The 21437-nt window shown below is 35.8% G+C and overlaps 1 protein-coding gene across 3 annotated transcripts in view; it reads right to left on the bottom strand.

The window, feature by feature from the left end:
- Nucleotides 1-21437, bottom strand: part of CPLANE1 (ciliogenesis and planar polarity effector 1) — a 58500-nt gene that overhangs the window by 18298 nt on the left and 18765 nt on the right. For 2 of the 3 annotated variants that reach the window (XM_026865912.1, XM_026865914.1), the window contains exons 18-36: nt 21292-21425; nt 19494-19711; nt 19020-19184; nt 17452-17590; nt 16951-17060; nt 15642-15803; nt 15377-15485; nt 14717-15023; nt 13325-14258; nt 12002-12165; nt 10901-11037; nt 10263-10345; nt 9038-9120; nt 7534-7602; nt 5856-6048; nt 4996-5253; nt 4077-4820; nt 3052-3218; nt 687-816 (exon numbers count right to left, since the gene is read on the bottom strand). In XM_026865912.1, coding sequence (XP_026721713.1) covers nt 687-816; nt 3052-3218; nt 4077-4820; nt 4996-5253; nt 5856-6048; nt 7534-7602; nt 9038-9120; nt 10263-10345; nt 10901-11037; nt 12002-12165; nt 13325-14258; nt 14717-15023; nt 15377-15485; nt 15642-15803; nt 16951-17060; nt 17452-17590; nt 19020-19184; nt 19494-19711; nt 21292-21425 — 4306 coding nt within the window. The remainder of the gene's footprint in view (nt 1-686; nt 817-3051; nt 3219-4076; nt 4821-4995; nt 5254-5855; nt 6049-7533; nt 7603-9037; nt 9121-10262; nt 10346-10900; nt 11038-12001; nt 12166-13324; nt 14259-14716; nt 15024-15376; nt 15486-15641; nt 15804-16950; nt 17061-17451; nt 17591-19019; nt 19185-19493; nt 19712-21291; nt 21426-21437) is intronic. The other variant, XM_026865913.1, reaches the window with a different exon arrangement.

The raw sequence follows: 21437 nt of genomic DNA, 5'->3' as shown, positions 1-21437 counted from the left end.
GTAATATCTCCCAGGTCTGCTGAGGCACTCCAGCTGCTGTACTGTACACAGAAGTCTCAAAGAAGGTATGGTATGGTATGGACCGAAAACAGAGCCTGCTGATAGCTTTAAATCTGGTAGTGTTCCAGCTTTAAATCTGGTACTTGTAAGAATAACCCCCAAGTATGTTAAAGATATCAAAAAGGCCTAGGCAAACAAACAGCAGAAGTGCATCAAGCAAAATCCAGCCCAATGAAGAACTTCTCTTAGTTTCTTGGCTGAGACAAAAATGAGACCGTGTGCTCCTCATCCTCTCTCTTATATTGTCATCACCTATCCTCATGTGAAAACAATAATGCCTGGGTCATTTATCCTAGCTTCACTGTTAGGCTGAACTTTTTTTTTTTTTACGCAATTAGTGTTTGTGCATATATTTCTTTATATTTCTTTTAAAACTACATACAGACAAATATCCTATCAAAACAGACAAGTCTGTGTCCCAGGAAAGACAAAAGCAACCTTAAAATACTTTATAAAAATAAATCTTGTTTACAGGAAATGCCATGTATATGAATGAAAGACATACTGTTTCTAGGCTAGAGCCTGGAGAAGATTTACACAATTGTTTTGGTTTACAAATTCCTACTTCTTTGTTTCTTGTTAATACTTCAGTAAATAAAGGCAAAGAATAAAACATTCTTCTATACCTCAGTCTCAGATTCAACAACTATCACTGTATCTCTAATACTGATGATGGTGTCATCTGGACAGAAGGACACACTTGATTTCTTCTTTTCCTCCTTCTCTTCCATTTGTTTCTTATCACGCCTCTTTTGCCTGTCAACATAGTCATTACAAATAAAAAATAAGAACTGCACCAAAATAATAAAAATACCTATTATTGTTTTCTATGAAATCTTACCTATTAAGAAATAAATGTGAAAAAGATAAACACAACTTCTGCATCCATCAGTTCAAAGCACTATTTTTGCCTATCAGAAACCTACATAAAAATGTTGTAAGAACTCATAAAAACACTTATCAACTGAAATCTGTAAATTGTTTAATAAGCTATTTATATCAAATATTACAAACTGTGTAACATTACATATCTATATTTTGTGCATAATAAATCATTGCTACATAAAACGCCTGTAAGAAGTACTCCAGCAAGAAACAAACCTCTGTTATCGTTGAAACTTTCCAATTAACTATTTCACTTTAAAAGTTGCAAATTTTCTTTAATATCAGATAAATAATACAACTCTAGCTTCAAGTACTTAAGCTGATAATACCAAAACAGGTATTCTAAACTTCAGCTGCCGTTACTTATGTATTATTTCTCAACTTAAGTGTGAAAAACTCAAGTCTGTGTTTCCAACTGCCAGAGTTAAAAGCACAGTGATTGGAAGCAAGTGTTCTGTTCCAGATGCAGCAATGCCATTAACTCTTCCATGGAAAAAACAGATCTGTGAAACGTCAGGAATCTATCAATATTATATGAGAATTGAACAAAGATATATATACAACTTAAACTGTTTTAACTGCTTGTGCAATCCAATAACTGTGTAGGGTTTCTGTGTGTGGCAGGGTGTTTTGGTCATGGGGGTGGTGGACCCCTCTGAGAAGCTGCTTGAAGCTCCCCCAGCTCCAAGTCAGACCCACCTCTGGCAAAGACCAAGCCAGTGAGTGATGGTGACTGCACATCTGTGATGAGATGGGAACTTGGAAGGAGTAGGAGTTGTGAGGAGGAATTGCACAGAGGACACCTATGCAAACACCGAGGACAGTGGAAGAAAAGAGGAAGGGGGGATGTGGGCCAAAGCAGAGACTCCCTGCAGCCCGTGGTGAGAGGGCAGGCTGTGCCCTGCAGCCCACAGAAGTCACCAGTGGAGCAGATGCCCACCTGCAGCCCGTGGAGGACCCCGTGCCGGAGCAGGTGGATGCACCTGAAGAAGGCCGGCACTCTGAGGGGAGCCCCAACTGCTGTAGTTTGATGCTGAGAGGACTGCAACATGTGGGAGCAACCCAAGCCAGAGCAGCTCAGGAAGAGTCTGCAACCCATGGGAAGGACTCATGTCAGAGAAAGTTCATGGAGGACTGCCTCCCCTGAGAGAGACCCCACACTGGAGCACGAGAATAATGTGAAGAGTCCTCCCCCTGAGGAGGAAGGAGAGGAAGGACTGACCACAACCCCCAATTCCCTGCCACCTGCACCACTGGGGTTAGGAGCTAGAGAAATTGGGAGCCTAAGAAGGAAAGGGTAGGGGAAGGTGTTTTGAAGATGTGGTGACACTTCTCACTGTCCTACTCTATTAAGTATTGTTGTTAGTGCTTGAATGCTGTTCTTTATCTTCCCCTAATGGATCTGTCTTTTGCCCATGACCATAATGGGCAACTCACCCCTTCTTTAACTCGACTCTCAAGCCTTTTGCTTAATTTCCTCCTTCCCATTCCTGAGAGGGAAGGGGTGAGTGAAGCTGCGTGGTGCACAGCCACCCTCTGGGCTCAAACCATGACATTAACAAAGAATAAATCAAATTTCAAAAGTAATGAATAACATACCTAACAAAACAAAATAAAACATCCCTTCAGCAGGAATTTTGCCAATCACTGTCTGGATTCAGAAACAGCGCCTGTACCATGAATTATATTGAAAAAGTGTAATCCCTTCCCTCTTGAAGAGTACTTCAACCAGTGACAATATGCAGTGCAGTAGTCTACTAAGATTCACTGTGTAAGCAGCAAGGCATTTCATAAAAGGTATGTAGCAAACAGCTGGGTAACAACAAGACTTTAAATCACGGACACTGGCATGAAAAACATTTCTGCATGAATCTTCACCCTATGAGCCTGGTAACAGCAACAACCCCTTCATGCCCTAATGCTATACTTGTCCTGCTGCATCTTCAATAATATTTGCCATCAAGATTCATTCTCCACCAAGATAATTACATCCAATCCCCAATTTATTTGAAGCTGCTGTAAAAACCCCATTGATTTCAAAGCTAGAAGATATAAGTTACCAGTAAATCTTTCAAAATGAAGACCAACTTTAAAAGTCTAGCTTGCCTTTTTCTATTACTCTGCACTTGTCTTAGTTTGAATGGTTCAACATCAGTTTTCAGTAACTGGATAGGTTCAGTTTGGTCTTGTCCAAAGGAAGTACCGGATACAGTATGATGCTGGTGGCGTTGCTCAAATGCAATAAGATCTTGAAGTGGAATGAGTTTTGGTGCCTGAAAAGTATTCAGAGAGAGAAAAAAGCAAAAATGAAACACCAGTGCAGAAGCAGAGAGGGGAACCCCAGGTAGATTTGATGAAAAAAGCAGGTCCAGTTTGAATTTCAGTTAAATAAACACAACTGCTGTAGCAATTTGTGGAGAAGTAAAATGTATTATTAACAGTATCAGACCAGAATCTCAGCTCACATGTACATGGGTAAACTATTTTCTGAAACTAAACTAAAATATATGCATTTTCTCCACAGAATGTACTTCACTAGTATTTGCATTTACATGTAGTCAATGATGAAAGTAGGAACTGTGCATTGTAGACAGGGACTGAAGAAGGACCTTTCAGTGACAAAGATTTCCATTCTTTCCAACTAGATTGTGCAAGCATTTGAGTCTATCAGAACAACACTTTTTGAAACATCAGGTTCTCAACATCCAGAAGATAAGGTTTTCTTACCAAGCCTTTCAGCATTCCATTTCTGCCCTTACAAAAGAGGATTTCTTATTGCACTGAAATTTAATTTTAATTTCTGTAAAAGCAGAACTATTTTTTACCATATAAAAGTTAACCAGTATTTCAGACAGTAAATTCCTTACATTCATTATTAATAGACTGTGGTGTTGTTGAACTATAGAATGTGGAATTAATCTAATGTCATTAAAAACGTCTCCAAGCTTGCAGCCTGCCTCATACTGACATGCCAAAAAGAAGGTACTTTAGTTTCAGATCCCTTCTGTTAGCTGTGCTTAACACTTCCATGTTTCATAGTCTGGAAACATTAACTTATTTTTGATGAATAAGAAACCATGAAACTGAAAAAACTCTAGAACTTAGAAAAATATATTATTTAAATACAGTACCTTCTTTTTTTGAGATAAATCAGCACGGAGTAGTGATATTCCTATGTGCTGCAGTGTTCCTCTGCAGTCAGCCTCTTTTATTGCAGGTTTAACAGGTATTAAAGTAGTAGTGATGGGCTGCCTTACAACTGGTGGAACTTGAGGCACTGGGTCAAGTTTCAATAGTGGAATACCAGACAGGTTTTGAGTGATCAGTGCTTTGTCCATATTCACATCTGCAGAGAACTGCTGCTCAGGTGAAAGTTCTTGCTGTCCTTCATGCTGATCTAGATTCAGGAGTTTGAGAGGTCCCTTATGCACTGCTTCTGCCCATGTTTTCTCTTCCTCATGCATTTGCCTTGGGATCTCAGAGTCATATTCATTCATGTTCAAATCATCTTTTGACTTACTCTTTCCTGGTGCGTATGATGACTGATGGTTCCACAAGGGATCTGATGAACCCCAGGCTACTCGTGGTACTGGCGGTGGTCTAGCAAAAGCTGATGATACTTCTATTGGATGTAAAAATGCTGGTTTAAAATGATAACCTGATTTAAGCTTAAGCAAAGGAAATCCTTTTGAGTAATTCAGGCTTTTTTCAATAGGGATAAGCTTTGGTGTTTTCTGGATGTCTGCAGAAGGAGCTAGGAGATGAAGTGATTTAGTAGGTGCTGAAGAATGCAAATCTTGAGATGGTATCATAAAACCTGTTCCTCTGCTGTGGCTTTCTAATAGGTTAAAAGAAACATTCACATCCAGATGATTCTAAATCAGAAAAGCAAACAAAAGAGCATTTAAATATATACCAAAATAGCAACCATGTACTAAACATGCACAAAATGGTATCTTTTTTGTCTACAGCAAAAAAATTTCCTAATTTAACAGGACAGATAACAGATATACAGAACAGTCTTCATAAACGACACTGTGATATACCTACTTTTATATGGCCATTGCTGCTTTCATCTCTTAAACTATTCCTCGGTTGAAAATCAGAGCTCTTTTTTCCTGGTTTTCCTTTATCTTCTTGAGTGGGCAGTTGTGTTTTCAGTGAGGCATTGCCTTCAGCAGTGTGTGCAGGCTGGCTTCCTTCCAGGTGAACAGGTTGATGCTGTTGCAAAATGTGTTGCACATTTGGCAGGTTGGCAAAGGATGACTGCACTATTTGCATTAAACTCATGAAGTTGATTTGCTGTAGCTGGATACACATATAAAAGTTAACAGTGGAAACAACTTTAACAGGAATCTTAACAAAAATTCTATGTCTAGTCTATGTTGTAACTGTTCATTATCCTGTTAATAAAGGTGACAAAATAAACAATATCCCAAAGTTTCAATAACGATTTATTTCTATGATTACTTATTGTACTAGGCTTTCTTTTCAGATACATTAAATACCTGCCACAGACAGGTTATTCTAAAGCATGACAAATGCCTTCATGTTTTTTGTGGTTTGATTAAATATAAGGTCACATAAAATTGTCTCAATGTACTAAGAAAAATTAAATCCTAGTATAGCTACAAAGTTATTACAGATTCAGAATTTTTCCTAATCTAGACTATTAGAGCACGCTGAGCTATGTGAACTAAAACACACCCAAATTTTTATTGCCATATTACTCATTTTTTTGAGTCAAAAGCAAGAGTTGTCTAAAATGTTTTCACAGTGGTTTACATAGAACCAGAGATCTCTTTCAAAAGCAACCACAGGCAGAATACCTTTAAAACTAATTATCTCCATTGTTTTAAATAACACAGTTTGTACTGTGAACACTATTTTCAATAATGAGATGCTCTCACCTGAACTAACTTAAACATTTCATCTTGGAGCATCTGCCTGACAGTTTCTGATGTGTTCTGTTTCTCTTCTGTAGGGACTTCTTCCTTGACTTCTTGCTTCTTTGCACAAATGGAAGTATTGGAGGCAACACTTGACACAGCTGACATAACAGTCTGAGAAGGCTGACTATCACTTGGAGAAATCTCTGTATTACTTAAGAAGGAAAAGAACAAAACTATGAAACACATTCATACTTCAGAACACCTATATGAGATTGTCTTAAATCAATCCAGAAAATTTTACAGATATCTTCATTTTTCTAAAGCACAATTTGTAAGAACAAGTTAATAATTAACACTGCACAATCTTCACTGGAGAGTATGTATGACATCCTTTTCCTAACACTTCCTAATATGAATGAAAAACAGTAGTAAAGATTTAAGTTCTACTTGATTTTTCAGTCACAACCATATCTGAAATGTTATCTTCACTAAAGATACAGGCAGAAAACACCTGGACAGAAAGAGAGCCTGGTTAGTCATAAAATTAATCAGCTGAAAATGGAGAAGGACATTATTAGCTGAAATAAGAGAGATGGCAGTTGTTTGCTTTCACACTTTATATACTATAAAACTCAACAACAAAATGTCAGATCAGAATTAAAGTAACATGTACCAGATGATACAACATACAGAATTTTCTCACAGAAATAATTAGATCTTTTAGTAGGTAGAGACTGTCAAGTAGATGAAGTCCTTAAATGAAGAAGAGAGAGGTAGGATTTACATTGAGTAATGAAGAAACTGAAGGGCTTTACCTACATCAACAGAAATTGATGCGAAAACCATTTCTCTGTTTAAGAAAAATGCTGACATTGCTATGGGTACAGGCATCCATTGGAGGATTTTTCACAAATTAACAGGATGACCCCCAAGGATGTGAAGAAATAGAAGCATAAAGCAATGGCTAGTAAGTAATACTGAAAAGGTTTTGGATATGTAATAGTTGTGAAGAGGCACAAGAAATCTTCTGGAGGACAATTAGAATGTGTAACTACGGCCCCAAACACTCCAAGTTTGAGAAAAGTTTGGTTTTATTTTTAAAGTTGGCATGAAAATCTCAGGAAGGAAATGAGATTAGAGATGCATGAAGATGGAATCCAGAGGGATGCATAGTTCTCATCCTTCTCTAAACTGAAAAAACTCCTAGAGAACTGTTCTAGAAGTGAAAGCTTGAGATTGACTCCCAACCTCTTTTCCCAGTTTCAACATTCTCCTTGTTTATATAAATATTACGTCTATCTAGCAACTGCTGCAGGACATATACATTTTAATATTTTTATAAAAATATCAATCAGTTTATAATGTTATTGTTCAGGTGTTTTATGTAAAAATGTATTTTCTATAATAATATAATTATAATGATTTTGTCTGTAACCAGAAAACAAAAGTACCACTTCTCTTGAAATCTGGTAGCTCTGAATTAATATGCTTGATTCACGTGGTATTCTGGACAGCATGGAAGAGCATGATCCTCAAGGTTTCAGGGAAGGCTACTCTGTACTACAGTTTGCAGGTACACATATAATACACCTGCAAATATTTTGTAATCAAATCTACATATTGTGTTACTTCAGACTGAAAATTTAAAAGTGATAGACCATTTTTTATTACATAAAACATTACAGGTTGATCTTACCTGGGAACTTCTGCATCTTGTTCTAAAGAGAATGAGTGAGAGGTGGTGCTAGTAACAACCTCAGTCATGCTATAAAGAAAGAAATAAAGAATTAGTTGTAAACACTCTAATAATTTGTTATGCTGTTTATTTTCATCTTACATATGCATGTATGTATACATAATCTCCTGGAAACATACTTTAATTAGTATGCGATTAAATAACTGCAAGCCATCTGATCAGAGCTGATCACCTGCATTGCTTTAATTACTGCATTACCCTGCAACCTGAGCCAGCAAATATTGACATTCATGCTTTGTCTCCCTAGCAATTAGAAACTGACTCAAACAAAAGCACTGAAAAGGTTCTGTCTATTCAACACAAATAGCAGGCAAAAAAGAGGTTGATAGGAGTTGACAAAAGAGGAGAAAATAAAATTTAAGCAATACTGTTAATATCATTACAATCTCCATTCCTTAAAAAGCCAGTATCATAATAAATCCCTGAGGAACATCTTATGTGTAGTTATTGTTTCTTTCAGAACAAAACCATATCAGTCCATATCAGTTTAAAATAGTAGAGGATTCCTTCTGACACAAGCCATTTGAAAGTTTTTCACAGGAATACACAGGAATATTTATTTATATGCCATCACAGTTAGTAAGATTTTCTAAATATTAAGATACTCAGACAATGTGTATCAGAGGAAAAGTTTTCATTACTAAATTTGGTGGATTCAGGAAGAAAGCTAACTGAAATAGTAACAACAGGTCAATATTTTTCTGTCATTAAAACAAATGAAAAAATCTCCTAAAAACCAAGACTCCTCATGGTAAATTAATATAATATCTAAACACAGGGTTCAAAGTCTCTTCCCTTGAAAAATTGGAGAAATGAAACTGAGCAGTAATCTATTCTAACAGATGATGTGACAATCAGGTTTATGGACTGTTTCTATGATTTTATATACACTATCTTATAAACATAGAGATATTTTAAAACACAACACTTATAAAAAACTTAAGAAATTTTCTTCATTATGATTTTTTTAAATACCTCCGTCCCTCTTTCAGGAGCTAACAGGTTTATTGTCCATATCCCTTTTTATCTCACCTTCTGCTTTTTAGTCACCAACCTCTCTTACTTCTACGTTGTGTAACAAATTAACTGTTAAAATTTCCTAGAATAACAGCTCTCCACCTCTGTTTAACCTGAAGATGCTGCTCCTATTTCAGGTGTGGAGAAGAAATTGCGCATCTGAAAGTTTTTTGCAGTTATTCTCCATCCTTTTCACAGATAGAAAATACACCTTCCCACAAACCAATATAATCCACCCTGTACTTTGTCTATGTGAAACAGAGGATGACTGATTTTGGTTCAAATTGTGAGTTTGTTGCTATAATCAAGAGGAAGAACCCAGGAGACTTCACTGGATACCATAATTAACAAAACTGCTTTCGATTTTTAAGCAAAGTTAAAAGAGAAATTAAATCAACACAAAAAAAACCCCAAAAACATCTCTCACACTTTCTGTTCAGCCATTCCTTCCTTTGTTTCTTCCACCTTTTGATCTTGCTGGGGACTATCTACATCTGAAATGGAGATCTGCTGTAATAGAAAAAGATGTTATCTGAACTTGTAAATTTTATATCCCACTTCTCCTGCAAGAAAGTATTATTTTACTAGCCTAAGGCAAACATACTTCTAATTAATCAGCCACCTGAAAGAAATCTCACTGAAAAATAATCAAAATTACATACTTATCAGAGGACAGCTACAGATCAGAAACAAGAAGATATACTAATGGCTCATCTGAGCATTCTTCTTTTTAAGTCATTACTATGAGATTTTATTTTCAAATTCATCTCCATATAGTACCCTGGAAATACACTCTGCTCATCTTGAATCCCCTAGGTAAAGACGAAAATGTGGAAATAACCCTATTATATGCAAATTATCTACAGACTAAGAAACTGAAACAAATGCAGGATTTTACACATGCCACAGATTCACTATAGTAAAATGCACTGTAGAATCCAAGACTACAATATATTTAGTCCCATTAACAGCACTGAATCTGGAGTACTACAGGCAAGTGAACTGATCGCATTGCAATTCACATTTCAGTATAATAGCCCTTAGCCAACTTCAGAGAAAGCAGACATGACCAAAAATGCTACATAAAAAAACAAGGCCTGTTTACAGATTTGAGTCTTCAGACAGGAGCAAAATAAACACCTTTATATATTTAATTTAAAAACAAGCAAGTGGTAGATTCTTTACTTAATCATCCTGTGACAACTTCAGAGACAGCACACATTTTTAAAGAACAAAAAGTGAATACAGCTTTCTAGTATAACAAAATACACATGAAAATCTGGTCTATTAACCAGCAGACCATCGTTTGTTTTCAAATTCACATGCTTTTGTATAGATATGTGCATATGTAATTTTATGTATTTGTATGTAGTGTTATACATTATACAGATTTAATGTAATTTTTATAATTATATATGTAGGCATATACACATTTAATTTTACAAACAATGAATCTGTTTGCAATAGTGCTTACAGCAGATCTCACTTTACCACTGCTTAATTACTTGTGACTTTTATTATTAACAGGGAAAAAAATTCACCAATCCTAAATGCTTTAAGCCCTCAATTTCTTAAGTATACTGAGGAATTCAGAGTATTTTTAAAACAGTATTCATAATAATTTGATGCTTCTATGCAAGATGGTGACTTGCCTTTCCTCTTCGATGTTCTACAGATTTGATCTTGACAGAGCCATCAGAGCTCTTTGGAGTTTCATATGGCTCCTCAAAGAACTCTATAAAATAAACACAATTACTCTAAATCAGAAAACTACATGACATATAGAACTGTTATGTGATTTCTGTCAGCTGGTCACGAGTCCACTTTTTCCACAGCAAGAAGAAAGGGTTGGAGAGATGTCTCAGCAAATTCAAAATCTGTGTTATTACTAGTGATGATGCATGCACTTGAAGAGAAGAAAAAAAAAAAGAGCTTATTTTCATGGTAGGAATGTGACAAACTTAACCTATACATATTCAGCTCTTACAGTTTTAAAATCATCTTACATATTTGCATGAATATTTTTAGAATGAAAAGAAATGAGGGGATGAAATATGCTAATATTTCTATAGCAGAAAGTTACCTAAGTGAAAAATTGATCAGAAAGTCTTGAGAAAGCAACCATATAACATTTAGTTATAATACAAAACAGACACAATGTCAGCAGAACAATGAACAACATATTTCCATTTTTTGATTAAATAACAGAGGGACATTTAATCCTATTCAGACAAAATTCCTACTGTTTATATGTCAGACCATAGTAAAAGAATATACCATAAAAACAAACCTTCTCTTTGTGATGTTACATCTAACTCCTCCTGAACAAATGGTCTCACTTCATCAAGTTCTTCAGTCATATGAGGTAGAGAGTCAGTTCCATGATTAATTTCCTTCTTATCAGAATATTTTGAGTTTGTAGACATTCTGGTAATTTTAATTACAAAAGGTAATTAACACAGAAATAATAGAAGTATCTGATTAAGTATACTGTTTCAGACTGCAGGCTAGTGCAGAATTGCAAAATAAACACTGCTGTGATATAATCTATGTTCATACAAATTTCCTCTCTGAATTTCACTTACACCAGGATTAATAATATCTTTTGGTACAGCTGTGATATTTTAGTGATATTAATGATACAGTCTTTCAGATGGGCTCTTTCCAGAAAAATATAGCCAACACATATAATCTACCAAAAATGGAAGGCATAAACTGTACCATGATTTCAAAATCATCTGGTTAAGATTACATTTACCTCCTTCACAGAAACCTCCTTTATTAAAAAAAAAAAAAAAAAAAAAAAAAATTGCCAGAGAAGACACACAATATTGTCTCAGAATACTAATACCAAAAGATCTTTTGTTTCTTTATTGCAACAGAAGATCAAGAGAAATGTCACAAAGGACTTCAGGTTAAGGAATCTCCATCTTCAGAACTGTCTAAGGTATTAACAAATAAAATATGTACTCTCTTTTGCATCTGTTTTTCTGACATGAAAGATATGAACATAGCTAGATTACAGGGGGAAATAAACTAACATTGTAAACTCTCGTCTCCACAAAGAAAGTTACACTAAAGAGAGTGATTTTTTTCAGAAAACCATAATATCGGAAGTCTAGATTCCATTTCTACACCACTAAATTTATAAACAACTACTTACATTTCACTTCATATACAACAGCTACATTGTTTTCTACCTAAAGGTACATGTGATAATGAATATTTAATCTGCCTCAGACAGCTGTAAACAAAATGCATGAGTTTGACTTTGCACTCAAAATTAAACATGTATACAACATGCAATAACAGTAGAACTCTGCATACAGACATGGTGCTTAGCTGAGGAATTATGAGCAGATAGACTTCTTAGGTTAAAAAAAATAATTACCCAAAACTAGTTTCAAAAAGATCACCATAGGGTTGCACACTCTGGACATCAAGAGGAGGACTGTTCAGTATGGAAGAGCCTTTGTCCACACTACTTCCTTTCTCTGTCCTAGACTGGGCTTCCGATAGAGATGCAAACTCTTTCCGATACTGATTATCTGGACTCTATTAATAATAATAATAATCATAATGAAAGTTCACTAGTTAAAAAAAAGATAGCTGATACTTTAAAAAAAGAAACCACAAATTCATCTAGTATGTTTATGTTTATATCCTTTTCTCTATTACAGAGCTGAGAAATTCTCGATTTACAGTTGGCTGTGGAACTTGAGTTTTGCCCCTTTTTGCTTTAAGGGAATCAATGGTCCCCTGAATTATCCAAAGAAAACAAAATAAGACAGATTTGTCAGCATCAATTGTCGAAGACGCTTTGTGACAATTAAATATACTCTATATAAAGATTTGGCATTCACCACGCGTAATACAAAACTCTAAAAGTATCACTGATGACAGTATGAGAGTCAAAGAGCCTTATATAACCATGCTATTAGATGCAAAACTTTGGCAGTAAGTTTTACGTAAAATACAGGTGGCACTTGTCAGAAAAAAACAAACCAAAACCAAGATAAAAATCTCTTTTGATCTGGGAGAAAAGCCTTTTCAAAAAAATCCCACAACCCTCTCCCATCAAAGGCTTTCATGAAAATTTAATGAAAGTGTGATCCAGTTGTACCTAAATATAAAATAAAGCAATACTCATCAGGTTCTTCTGGTAAATCTCTTCTTTTATTTAACACACATTGTCCAACTCTGTGTAACAGTGCTACACAGAAATTCAAAATTCACTTTCCCCCAATCTTTAACTAGTTTAAATACTCCAGTTAGACTGTATCTACAGTGTTCTGAAAAACAAGTGAGTTTAAATTCACGTGTCCCCAGAGAAACAATTTCTTTATTATTTGTTTTTCCACACTCTTATCTCCAATACTAGGTTTCTTCAAAGATGAGATGTCTAAAACTAGACACAATGATTGAACTTGTAGGAATTTACTCAAATAATGTGGTATCTAGATCAATGAATGAGATTTTAAACAGGACTTCCAAAGAGAAATTTAATCTCTTCCAAGACAAAAGTCTTCCTACAGACAGAATTCCAGTATTCCTGGAATGTTTCTCTTTTCCTAGCAACCCTTAAAGGAAAGTCTATTGATCAATATTTCAGGTTTTACTGAGAACAGAACTATGAGGTAAACATTTGTGATCATCTTTATTGGTATAACTCATTCACACATTTCATTGACATGTGGTCCATCCTTTTTCTTACCTTAGATTTTATGCTCTTTGCTTGAGATCCATCTCTGTCTAAGTGTTCTAACAACCACAAAGAAGTAAGGACAGCAGCTGCTGATGTTTTCACATGCATCACTGGGAAAACTTCTTTTAAGGAATCTTGGTTATTGGTACCACAGAGTAATTTTTTATCAGACCATCTGATCATCCACTCAAGCAATTTTGCAATATTGCTCAACTTATCCATCAAAACTATAGCTAGTTCTTCTCGTGGTACAGTATCACCTGTATCAACAGTTTTGTAAATGTATTTAGAAATTGCCTGAGTTTGCAGGCTAGAAAAAGTATGGTTAGGAAAGGCCTGGCTTGTTGGTGCAACAGTGACTCCTTGATTGTAACTCTGAGCTCTGTAAATTGACTTGTGTTTTAAACCAAATAATCCTTCATTAAGTCTTTTCATAAGATTATGCACAGGACGTTCTGGTGTCTGTAAAACAGAATGTATAACTTTTGGATTTGCAAAAATATTTTGGTTTTCATTATAGATAGACACTGTTTCAGGATCACAAGACACCAGCGTAACAGTATAGCAAGACCCTGCTCTAAACACACTCTGGCTTCTAGTTTTGCCTTGTCGACGTTTTAGTGTTGTATGAACATCAAAAACCAGAGAGTTTAATTCATGCTCTCGAAGAAGTCCAGAAAAGCTAGTAAGAAATGGAATTCCAAGATCACTGTACTTTATCAGGTCTCTCTCAACAACATAACTCAAAAAGAGTTCTAAAAAAATAATGTATTCGTCATCATCACGTTCAAATTCCCATGCACCAACTATAGGCAAATTATATTGATTATGCATGTCTTTTCCATATACTTTGTTTTTATGTTTTGTTTTCCAATTAAGAGCTTTTATGTTGCATGTAGTATTTTCGCTACCTATTTCTCCTTGTCTCTGATGTTCATTATCCCTGTAAGACAACAAACATAAGTACTGTGAATACAAAAATCCATTTTAAGGAGAATTACATGAAAAAAATAAGTAAATGCAACATAAGTTACTTTTCTTTTTCTGTTGCTAAAAACGGGAAACTAACAAAACCAAATTTACATTAATACAACATTAAGATGGCAATTTAATCAAGTGCATAATCCATAGTTTTTACATAAACAGCAGCTAAGCAGTATCATATATAAAGGTGTTCACAGCTGATAATTATTTACACTTCGTAACACATTATTCATACAGTAACTGCTATAACATTGGCAGTTCTAAGATGTCATAAATTTGTAATTCTTCACTTGATAAATTACATGAAGGGACAATTATCCTGTTTGGTGAAAAGATTACTTGAACAGTAAGAGACAAGTAGGTTGGGGTTTTTTTTACGTTTAAATAGAAAGCTTTCTGCTGTATTTTTTTTCATACCTTTGTAGTGAAGGTGTTTGAGCTCTTGTTTCTTCAGTAAACAAATCTTCAGAAAGTGTATCTGCTGTGTCAGCATCACTATATACCTGAGGATTCCCAAAATCAGTAAGTGTGCTTCTGCTTAGACTAGTGCCTGATGAGAATCTCTCATAACAGTGTTCTACATCATCTGCTATTCCCTCTTCTGCTGGTTCCCAAATATTAGTTTCTATGGGGCCTATATTCCTTATCACAAGTCTCAAGGCCTTCATCCTCACTTTTTCAGTTGCCTGGATAACAACAGACATCATTTCTTCACCTTCAGTACCTAGCAAAAGAAAGAAAACCAAGAGATTTGAAGTGTAAACTTCTCAGTTTTCAATTATTCTCTCAAACTGAGAGAACTTTGAATCATCATAAAATACAGGCATTTAGAAATACACACAGAAAATGTGATAAAGTGAAGAAACATCAACTTGCAAGTCATGATATTGTTATTGCTACAGACACATCAGAAGGAAAATACAGAATTTGCCACAAAATGCTCTGAAAGTTGTCTAGTCGAAAACTATAATAATTGTTTTACATGAAGTATGAAAGAAGGTATTGTCACAAGTTAATTAATAAGCAGGGTAAAAAAGAAAGTTTGTTTAGTATTTCCTAAAAAAGGGTTCACATTACCTTTAACAATACTGTGTCTGAGTCGCTGCTGAAGTCCATGATATTTATCTCTTAGTGGAACTCTTACATCTTCTGGACTAGGAAATGCTTTTACAAAAATCTCTGCCACCTGCACAAAATTAAGTATTTTTTGGAGTAGCTAACATATAAGTAAGGTATAGTTTCCAACAGAATTTACACCACCAGAAAGTCTATCCAGTCGCTTTTAACAAGAAACATTTGTGATAATCATTATTGCTTTTATTCTAGATTTAATGTCTTTTACCTTTTTCACTGGTGGCAATTCTCCAAGCAGACTCAAAATAACATCTTGAACTAATTCTTCAACATTCATGAACCTGCAGAAAGGAAGCATTCGACAAGCCCACTCCACTGCTTTCAGACAATGCTCAACTGTGGAGGCATCATATTCATTCTTCTTCAGATCCTAAAAAAACCCCCTTGTTATAGAAACATTAATTGATATATTTCATCTGAATTACTGATACATTGCAAATTCTAATGGCTCTTCCCTGGCCAGTAGAAAATAATAACAGCCAAACAGAGAAGTATACAATGCCAGCAGACAGATCAAGGTTGCAATGGACCGGAACTTATATAACATTAAAAAAAAAAAAAAACAAAACCCAAAACCAAAACCTTTTTTTTAAACCATTTTAGGAAATAATTCTATTAATACTCTGCTGGAGAGTCTTTTCACAGTCATTTAGAGTAAAACTTGAGGATCTGGCTAACCTAGCCATAACCGATTAAATATACTGCATTACAAGGTGGAGTAAATAATTCTACTGTAACTTAAGGTATCACAAATTCTTTCTTGGGACCTAGATATTTAAGACAGCCAAGAGGCTTCTAAGATGGATCGGTTTATTTTGAAACAGTCAGTGCTTTCTATCTCTTTTGTCATGGTTGCACAAAGCACAGAAAAATCAGAATATTCTATTATTTTAAATAGATATATCCCATTTATTTGAAGCTTGATTCATCTATTGAAATTTTGGACTTGTTGTAAAGAGGAGGCAACCTTTGCTAAGGACAGCTGAGTTGCCAGACTAGATAGGACAAAAATCAACATCTGTACTGGTACAGAACATATGACAAATATGATGCTAGTAGTCTCTTTCTTTTACTTCCTTGACCTCTGATATCAGTTGATGAGAGTTTGAGTAGAGAAAACATGATTAAATTTTAGTATTTGCCATTATTATTTCTGAAATCAGGAAACACCCAAAGTATCTTAATCTAATGAAAAAACAAGTAGTAAATATTTAGCTAGACAACAAGTGTAGAAACTACTGCTCTTCCAGCAGTATCTCTTCAGATATCTCCTCAAGTATCTCTGAGTTCAATACCAAGGAAAAGCTCAAGAGAAATACTATTAGAAAGATGCAGTTCACACAGACAGCACTAATCTGTAGCATCAAATACTTACTGCACAGTATAACACTGTGCTAATCTTATCCTATAAAGCAAATAAAAGTTCTAACAGAAATTACAGCAGACCTTTACAATTCTTATTATAGCGCTATGCAATTAAAATATATATTTACTATATTAGTAATATAATTAATTACCTTATGATTGCTAATATTTTCCCTTGCAGTTTGGTACCGCCTACAGTTGTCAGATAATCTTTCACGAACATGAAACATCCAACACAATGCACATAGTTCTCTGAACCAACCTATGACACAAGCATGCAAAATGGTAAGATTCTACTTAAATGAATGAAATAAACCAGCTTGAGATGTTTAGCTAGAAGAAAGAATTAACATTAACAGCAGTCGAAGAAAAAAATTACTCATTCTTGAGTTTTCAATGCTGCTCTGCAGCTGCAGCTCTTAAATTCAACTGTGTTCGTGTGCTTTTACATCTGTCATGTTAACACACACAACAATCCAGAACAGTAGATTTCAGATTAAGAGTTTTGATAACATAAAAGCTGAAAAGGGAACGTGTTTCTGCACACACTGTAGTATACTATTCCAAGCTAGTAAGAGCTTCTTTGTACCTGTGGATTCGCACTTGTGTTCTTTTTTCCAGTTCTAAATTATTCTACTTTAATGCATACAGACCTAAAATTTTACAGGTAATATCATCAAACTGATGGTCTCCAGAAGGTGTACGTCTGCAGAAAACAGTGCGGAAATGGGAGTAACGCAGCAAAGTCTCTGGGAATGGACTCAGCAAAGGAAGAGATGCTTTCTGTCGTATCTATAAATAGTAAAAATAAAGAAATAAACAAACAATCAAAATGGAAATAAAACTCAGTTACAAGTTTTATATGCATCACTATTAAATGTACAGCCTCTCAGTTACTAGCAGTGTACTGCCAAGAAAAATAAAATTCCTGTAAGCTTCCTTTCCATTTTCTTCAAATCAGTATCCTGAAGTATGTTTAAAGAAATATGTTTAGTATGGGCTATGGCAGAAAAAATGCTTTTGTTTGCATGGTACTCATGATACTCATGATTACCATGAAATACAAGAGCATCAAAGTATAAGAACTAAGATCACAACTAAGAAACAAGTGTAATCCAACACAGGCCAGGCTTCTGTCAATCAGGGCAGACTAGTTTTCCCTCCCATTTCAGCTGGTACTTCTCATCACATCCCCATGCCAACACTAAGCATCTGACCATGCAGTGAGCAAACAGGGAAGTATTTGTTAGTCAGACCAGCTCCTGATCTAGATCACTGCATGAATGCTGGAGTAGGGGAGTTACGAGAAGGCAGACAGTCTGGAGAAGAGGAGACTGAGGGGAGACCTCATCGTCCTCTACAGTTACCTGAAAGGAGGTTGCAGAGAGCCAGGGATGAGTCTCTTTAACCAAATAGTAAGTGATAGGACAAGAGGAAATGGCCTCAAATTGTGCCAGGGAAGGTTTAGCCTACATATTAGGAAGCATTTCTTTACAGAAGGGGTTGTTGGGTGTTGGAATGGGCTGCCCAGGGAGGCAGTGGAGTCCCCATCCCTGGAGGGGTTGAAGAGTCGGGTTGACATAGTGCTGAGGAATATGGTGTAGTTGGGAACTGTCAGTGTGAGGTTAATGGTTGGACTTTTTCATTTTTTTTCCAACCTAGACAATTCTGTGATTCTGTGACACACTCCCTTCTCTAGCAACTCAAGCTTCTTTAAGTGGCTGTGTAACAATGACCCTAGAAAAGCCTGACTTTACACAACATTTTTTAAGTAATATATTCTGAGCTTGTTCTGTGCAAACAAAATGCACTTGAGTAGAATGAGATCTTGTAAGTCCTGTGCTCTGTGCACTAGGATGGTCACTTTACCAGAAGCGAGCATATATACTCAGACCTAAGTGATATGGAAAACACTTCCAGTTAACACCTGTAATTCCCAATTAAAATCAGCTTGTTTCTTTCAAATGGAGAAGAAAATTGGTTTGCTCATTACCAAGTGGGTATAGAAACACATGTAGAAGACACTTTATGAAGCAGATACCTGAACTTAAGGATACAGTGTTTCTGAAAAGAATATGGAGTGTAAAACTAGAAGACAACATGCAAAAAACAAGACATCAAAGTCCAGATGAGACTGAATGCTCCTGCAATGCAACTGCAAACTTTTCAATAATATTTATGATTGATAATCAAGTTACAAAAACCCAAGTTAAATGCTTACTTTTTGCATAACTTTTCTTGCCCACTTCAGTTGTGCAATATACCACTGTGCTGCAGGGCAGGAACACTGAGCAGCCCAGAAGAGCAAGATAATCCGCTGGAGAACTCCTGACAATCTCTGACGACTTTGCCTCTCAATTTTTAAGAGAATGTCATTGCAGTCTTCCTAAAAAATGAAAATTCCAAGAGAAAAACAAGCCCCAAAATTAGAAAGGACATACACAATAAGGAATCTGTCCTAACCACTGTTTCTGCTCCTTAAGAGTATTTCCCTCCTTCTTTAGAGCATATATCCTTTATGAAAAAAAACAGAGGCACACATACTTTCTTATCACTATGATGCTCCTTAAGTAAATGAATGGACATGGAAAAAGCAGACAGAAAAATGCACTGAAAGGAATCAGAATAAAGATCATGGTTATTTCATAAATACCTTCAAACAAAGACCCAAGAAACTTCTATCATGCATGCTTACTTCACTGAGAGAGGATGGCTGAGGACAGTATAACGGTGGTGCTGGAAGATAAAGCCCATCTGGAACTAAACCATGCAATTTCCTGCTAAGATCCTTGGCAGAATTCATCAAAAGCTGAATTGTCTCTGAGAGAATATCAGCATCTGCCATAACAGCTGCTTTCAGTAGTTCCTGTATTGAACTATAAAGAACATTTGCATCTTCCTCTTCAATAGGATCTATAAAATGTTAAGCACAGAAACAGACAAATTAACTCAAGTTAGTACATGGCCTTCATTCTGAAATTATGAGCCTACATTCTTAGAATTTGCATTTGTCTATTACAGTGTATACATCTCATCTACTTGCTTTAAGGTAAGATCTCTCACATTCGAAAAGAGTATTCAGTTATCCAGTTCTGCCACATTATGGGGGAAACTACTGCCTTTCTAGATAGAGAACTTAACTTTTCAGCCATGCATTTCCTTGGCCCAAAATTCTGGCAAATCATTCTCACCAAGCAGGCATAAACTGTAACAACTCCTTTATCAGTGAGCATGATGATCAAGGAAATAGAAATGTATCATTTGTTTGATCTCTTTTAAATATTATTACATTTTTTCCTCATCTCACAGAAGTAGCAGGACCTTTAATATACTTCATCAATTGGCTCCTGAAATTCGCTATTATACTGCTCTATTTCCATTTCTATTCCTCATTGCATGTCTTGAAGTATGCGCTGCCAAATCTTTTCTCTACCTATCATGTTACACACAGCACTGTGTCGGAAGTAAAATCCTTGGAAATTAGCACAAAAGAAGAATCTACAGTGTTTGGGATATGGCTTAGATAAAGATTAACTATCATCCACCTGCTGACAGGAACTTGAAATGTGGTTTCCAAACACACAAAAAGAGTATTGAATAGACATTGTGCCAGTAAACTTTCCGCAAAATGTAAACAAGGACCATTTGATCTAGCTAACTGGGGAAATCTCAGCAGTATAGTATCGTTAGATTATGAGGCAAAAAAGCTCCTATATAAACATATAAAGGAGCACTGAGACAACAGCAGGTAGGGGAACCTGAATAACACATGTGGGGGGAGTGGGTCTGTACCAGACAATGGAGTGGGGCTGGGGCTTTGGTGGATCATATATACTGGGACCAGCAACTTGGGAGACTCAGCTACTGGAGAGATCCACATTGTACAAATAGCTATGTATATGCAGACCTTCATTCAAACCAGCAAGAGAGGGAAACGGTATGGAATTGTTGATACTGTTTGTGTAAGTGCTGAGCAAGTCTGTAGGTGTTGATCTGTGCGGCCAACTGTATACAGGTTTGTGTATGTGGGTTTGTGTAATGTGCCTGCTGGGAGCATATTCTCCCTTGCTAGCTGTTGGACCTGAGAGTATGGACCTGTCAGGCTATGAGATACCACCCCCCTCCTCCTTTAACAGGAAGGAAACGCAAAAATTAAACATCACTGTGTAACTAAGTATGACAATGCTTTCCATACTATTAAAAACATTCACATTTGCTTCAGGGGATTTTTTTTGTTTTTCTAATGAAGACTCAGATTTCTTGCAAACTGAAGTTAATCTCAAATACAGTCAAATATTGATTGATTGATAATATGATCCATTTCTGAAATAATCAAAGCCAGAACCCAAGCCCCTGTAACATATGTATTTGAAGACATTATACCAGTAATACACACATTGAAGAAGGTAAGGCAACTGTTTCTTTTCAAGACAGTGTGTAACACAGAATATGCAGTGAAATAGCATGAAAAATAGGCACAACTATTTATGTACCTGTAAACTGCTTGTATGTAACACATCCTGATGTTTCAGAAGTAACTGGCTGTCCTAACAAAGATTGTAACTTTTCCTGAAAAGTCTGCAGTGGTGATAAGCTTAATGGCAGGTGACACTCTGTGTTTTTCAATCTGAAGATATAA

This window comes from Athene cunicularia (genome assembly GCF_003259725.1).
Source record: "Athene cunicularia isolate RWA chromosome Z unlocalized genomic scaffold, athCun1 chrZ_part1, whole genome shotgun sequence".
NCBI classification, from domain to species: Eukaryota; Metazoa; Chordata; class Aves; order Strigiformes; family Strigidae; genus Athene; species Athene cunicularia.
Note: the sequence above shows the minus strand (reverse complement) of the source record. Positions and strands in the feature narration are given on the sequence as shown.